Source organism: Myxocyprinus asiaticus, chromosome 41 (genome assembly GCF_019703515.2).
Source record: "Myxocyprinus asiaticus isolate MX2 ecotype Aquarium Trade chromosome 41, UBuf_Myxa_2, whole genome shotgun sequence".
Taxonomy (NCBI): Eukaryota; Metazoa; Chordata; class Actinopteri; order Cypriniformes; family Catostomidae; genus Myxocyprinus; species Myxocyprinus asiaticus.
Genome location: NC_059384.1, coordinates 21007839 through 21013838, shown reverse-complemented (window position 1 = coordinate 21013838; position 6000 = coordinate 21007839). Strand labels below are relative to the sequence as shown.

The 6000-nt window shown below is 34.6% G+C and overlaps 1 protein-coding gene across 1 annotated transcript in view; it reads left to right on the top strand.

Annotated features, from left to right (window-relative positions):
• Nucleotides 1-1129: 1129 nt before the first annotated feature.
• The window catches only part of ngdn (neuroguidin, EIF4E binding protein), a 30200-nt gene continuing 25329 nt past the window's right edge, over nt 1130-6000 (top strand). Inside the window, exon 1 of the mRNA XM_051683098.1 lies at nt 1130-1295. Within this exon, the coding sequence (XP_051539058.1) occupies nt 1269-1295 (27 nt within the window). The 5' untranslated portion in view covers nt 1130-1268. The remainder of the gene's footprint in view (nt 1296-6000) is intronic.

The following is a 6000-nucleotide window of genomic DNA, read 5'->3' as shown; positions in this document are numbered from 1 at the left end:
TAGTTAGGACAGAAAAAAAGGCTTTTACATTTTTACAGTAAAAGGGAGGAAAATCGTTTCAATATATTTTTGTTAACATCAAAAGCTGTGCACTCAGATAATATTTTGCAGCAAATTCATCAGTCACTTGGTAGTAACTAGCTACTTAAATGTATAATATTTTATACATTTAAATTGTTTTTATTGAAATTCATTTTTGCTTGCTTTTGCACGCTTAGCAAATTTGGGGCAACACTTAAAGCAATATTCCAGGTTCAATACAAGTTAAGCTCAGTCGACAGCATTTGTGGCAGAATGTTGATTACCACAAAAAATTATTTCGACTCGTTCCTCCTTTTCTTTAAAAAAATAAAAATAGAAAATCAAAGTTACAGTGAGGCACTTACAATGGAAGTGAATGGGGCCAATTTGTAGGGGGTTTAAAGGCAGAAATGTGAAGCTTATAATTTTATAAAAGCACTTACATTAATTCTTCTGTTAAACTCATGAATTATTTGAGCTGTAAAGTTGTTTAAATTGTCTTTTTTATAGTCATTTTAGGGTTTGTTGACATTACATCATCATGGCAAGGAAGTTGTAAAATTGTCTATAACTTTACACAAAAAAGGTTAGTAAGTGATTTTATCACACTAAAATAATGTTAACAAAAATATTGTTTGTGTCTTGTGGCTATAATTTTGAAACAGTGAGTATTTTAATGTTTACGGATTGGCCCCTATTCACTTCCATTGTAAGTGTCTCACTGGAACTTAGATTTTATTTTTAAAGAACGAGTCAAAATATTATTTTTTGTGGTAAACAATATTATCCCACAAATACTGTTGATTGAGCTAAATTTGTATTGAACCCAGAATATTCCTTTAATGTTAAATTTGGGTTCTCAAGCAAAACTAGTTGAGAAGCTAATTAAATTACACTGAGAGATATTTATTATGTTGCATATGTGACTGTGTATGTCAGATGATGACCTTGCCCTACACAGGATTGTCTGTTAATCTGATTAATGAGTGGGATGATTAAAGAATCTGTGTCACTGTCTTTCTTTTGCTCTCTCTCTCTCTCTCTCTCTCTCTCTCTCTCTCTCTCTCAAAAGCAATGTTCTACCCTCTCTTTTGTGCATCGGACAATTGGCAGTGACCCCTTATATCTCCCAAAGGTACTTAAAGGTCAGGAGGAGTAACTGCAAAGATAAATACACACTCTCAAACACTGGCATGAGTGGGACGTGACATCTGGGTGAGGGCTGTGATGTCTGTTTGAATAACAGAATGAGAACTAACGAGGAAGAGAGAAAGGTAAGCTGACTTGAACGAGTCTGTCCAGTCATAGTCATAGTATTGTAGTAATAACTGCTGCTTTTGAAACCCTGTTTACATTGTCAAACCTAGCTTGAAAACACCTTGATTACTTTGATAACTTCATGGAATGTTCTCAAAAGAATATATACATAATTCCTTTTAGTTTATCATTAAGGTAAAATCTGGTTTTAAACTGCTGAGGAGACTTCCCAACATTTAAACAATAACGGAGACCCCAGTTCTAATGGAATACTCTAGGTCAGTTTTATTGCCCCATTAGTGACGTAACCCATGCATAGCTGCTGTATGAGCAGCAAAGGTGAAGTAAAAATGTTCTCTCGCTTTGCATTGGAACACACAAGCAGACACACTCTGCTCTATGGAGACAGCGACTGCTTGTAAAGCCACAGATCTCTCCCATGGAGAGCCGCCACAGGACATAGTCCCTGAGTATCACTGAAACATTTATGAAGTCTTACAATCCCCTCTCTGCCTAATGTAGCCTAACAAGCCTTAACTGCCTCTCTAGCCCTGCTCTAGTGTTTCCGGCATCTAACTGCTTTTAACACCCCTCTTTCAACGCTTTTACGTGGTTTCTGCATTTTTTTTTAAACATATAGCATGGTTAAACAGAGATGAGCATCCTAACATATTCGTAGAATACATATAAGTTACTGTATGTACAATAGATAGATAGATAGATAGACTGATTGATTGATTGGTGGATAAAGTATGTCTATATGTGTATATATATATAATTTTATCTAGGTAGTAAAATATATAGAGTTTTACTCTAAAGTCTTGATTTTAGAAATAGTTCATAGACAAGTTATTTGACAACTACCTATATATGATAATACATATATATATATATATAAGCAAATATGAATATATCACTATAAATGTTTATACACATATAAATAAATATTATAAATTAAAATACATTTACATTGCATTTAGCCAATTAGTACTTTATAATAAGGTTCTATTTGTTAACATTAGTTAACAGCATTATATATTTACAGCATTTATTAAAACTGGTTGATGTTAATTTCAACATATAGTAATACATTTTTAAAATCAAAAGTTGTGTTAGTTAACATTAGTTAATGCATTGTGAACTAACATGAACTAACAATGAACAATTGTATTTTTATTAACTAACAATAACAAAGATTAATAAATGATGTAAAAAATATATTGTTCATTTTTTAGTTCATGATACGTAATGCATTAACTAATGTAAACAAATGAAACCTTATTGTAAAGTGTTACCAAAGTGACTTACAAAACCAAAATGATATATATCTATAAATGTCTGAATACACAAATGCAAAAACATAAATATAATTTGTTTAACAATATAAATATAGTGGGCACATACATAGGGAGGAAAGAAAAATAATATTGTAATATTTAAAATATTATTTTGTGAGAGTGAGCAAGTGATTGAGAGAGAGAGAGAGAGAGAGAGAGAGAGAGAGAGAGAGAGAGATCCATGTGGACTGTATGTGCACACTTTGGGCTGTCATTGTGCTATAAGGGGTCTGACTGGACTTTAGAAAGCCTCCATTACTTTGTACATATACGAGTGTGTGTGCTGTGTGTGTTAAAATATGGGGTCTTTGGGGACCTCATCCCAGAAGGCTGTTTTACTGCAGTCCCTGCCCTGTGCCTGTGTTTACATGTTGAGAATGCCATATGCTAAATGGTTAGTATTACTGCTCAGATTTCCCTTAGCTACACTTCCACACTCCCAGCTAAATTATGAGATATCAGAGAGCAGTCCCAGTTTAAAGCAAAGTGATATTGAGCTGTTGGTGTCATTGATAAAGAACTTTACACCTGACAGTTCTCATGAGCATTCTTTTCTAACTGACATTGTAGTCATTCTTTTTTTCTTATCAAAACAAGAATAAACAATGAATTGAACTGCAGCCATAAATAATCACCTGAGACCCGAGCCTGACTGCTATGTGCATTTTCCATTTTGATTTGTAACTAGTAGCACCCAATAAACAAGAAAAAAAGAATTCTAGAGTAAAGAGTGATGCCCACATATGTGGACAGCAGGACTAAGTTGTGAAATGTCCAATAATACCTAGCTATAGAAAGATTCAGATTTTTTTTTTCATCAAATTGTTTATTAGGTTTCCAGGAGTGTTAGTTATTCATGTTTTTGAGACGTTACAGACATTACATCAGAAATTAGCATAAATAATTCTGATTCAAAGTAATGGCCAGCATCATCCAATCACTGCCAACCATGTTAAAATAAAATAATACATGATAAATTCAGAATCTATGTACTGATAATCATTGTCCCATGTCTGTCAAACATGCCTATTCAGACATGGTTATAACTAACAAGTTTTTTTCCACTTTTGAGGGAATAATGTTCCAAAATCCACATATGTGGACATCATGTTTATCAGCGTGCTGATGCGTGAAAAATAAATGAATTTTTTAAAGTGGCATATCAAACAAAAATAGAGATGCCACTCTTTACCCCCCAAACAGGTTATTTAAAGTAATCAGAACTATTCGCTAGAAATGTAAGTGTAGCATAGTTCTAGTGGGAAGACTCGCAGCTGTACATCATCACGCCATTATCTAGGTAGCTCTGATCTAATCATGTATCAGTCATTGCTGTTTTAGTGTGCCAACACGGCAACCTCCAAGAACCCACCACCACCAGTTAAGTCCCATCCCGCAGGGGGGTAGGCTCCTCGCCCCTGCCTCCTATCTCCGGCAGGATCTGATGGTTCGAGTAGCAATTTCTTTGGACCACCAGATGGGGCTTATGCCAAAAAGAGACATTATATTCCTGTTTCATATATTCATAAAATAAATGTTAACTTTACTTAAGTCTGCAAGTCTTTCTGATAGAACTAATTGACAACTATTTAGTAATTTGTGTTACTTAATAGATTAGCAATTAGCAAAAAAGTAATAACAAAAATAATTGGGTGCAAAATAAACCCTTAAATAGGTAGTAAGATTTTCGGATGCAGAATGCCTGTTTGCTGGAATTCACACTGTTTTTCTGGATCAATGCAACTGCAATGGAGAATGCTTTTCATTCACAGTAGTCAAGCTAATGGTTCAGAACATCATCCTAAGGCATCCCATCAGTGCTGCACAGTCATAACACACACACACACACACACACACACACACACACACACACACATACACACACACACACACACACACACACACACACACAGGGGGAAGGAGACACAGAGGTCAATAAGGCCGGTCATGAGGAAGGCTGTGGTGTCCATTACACACAATCTTCATTAGTAGCATGTTGAATAAAAGAGCACGGTAAACTCTCACTGCGAGTGGCCGCAAACAATACAGCCAAGAAAGCAGCTTTTTACGTAAAAAATACACCCCATTATATCCTTTCAGTCCCCTGTGTGAGATAACTGGGCTTTTACTACATCCGTGTTGCCACTTCCTGACACAAAATATCCTGTTGAATTGATATCAGCAGTGTTAGTGATCAATGAGGGGGAAAACATATTTAATCCCCTGAAACATGTGTTGCTGTTTCCATTGCTGGCTGTTGTGGTTACAGAATGGCTGAAATATCTCTTGATATCTTCTAGAAGGAGCAGAGGATAGGTGATGATGGACATTTGGTCAGGCTGAGCTCTGATCAGCTTTAGAAGAACCTCTCATGGGACAATAGATGTTTCACACCAGAAGGTCATACATGGGGAGATCATCCTGAGGCCACCCACAGATTGACAGCACTCTTACTGGGAGCGCAGTGTATGTGTGTGTGTTCATGGGTGATGTTAAATTTGCCTTTTTTGAGCTTGTCCTTGTCCAGACAAAGAAATTCTGCTTTGTATTTTTTCTAAGAATTTTCAGAAAACATATTACTTAAAATTAAAATAATAATAATAATTTGGTGTTTATGTGTACAGTTTAAAAATAGCTGTCGCCACTACTACTGTCATTATCACAATGGCAAGAATTTTACATTGAGTTATGATTTTTTTTTTTTTGGTTACCAAGCAAATAAGCGACTATGCAGCCCATCTCTGTCAGTACAGCAGAGAGATGTATAATATAATTAATTATTACAAATGTGTATTTCTTTTTTACATCATCTGAAAGTAGGTTTATTAGGTATCATTACCAAACGAGTCAGTATTTGAACATTTTGGCAACACTTTACATTACATTAAAATACATTAATATTCCTTTTGTTAAGGGTTAATAAAGGAGTTAATAAATGACTAATATGTCATTAACAAATGCATTATAAATAATTTAAAAGCAGTTATGGCAACATGCATAAAATGGGCAAATTTCATCCTTGCCAAATAGTGAGCATTTTAACTTACATGTTATAAATTTGTAATGAATACCCTTATTCATACTTGTGTGTTGTTTACATTAATTACTGTATTGTCTTGCCTCACTTGTGTTGTCACTTTCCTTGTCACACTGATGTCAAAAGAATCAAAACAGGCTAAGTTTAGGTTAGGTCATTATTTTTCTTATCAAAACAAGAATAAACAATTAAATGAACTGCAGCCATAAATTAACCATTTATTCAGCTGAACATTTCAAAATAACACCATAAAATGAACATTCACTTACTGTGAGTGGTGTCCGAACTTGTCTAGTCATAGTTACCTAAGTTACTCCTCCGCAAAAACAATTTTCAGTTTTTTTTTTC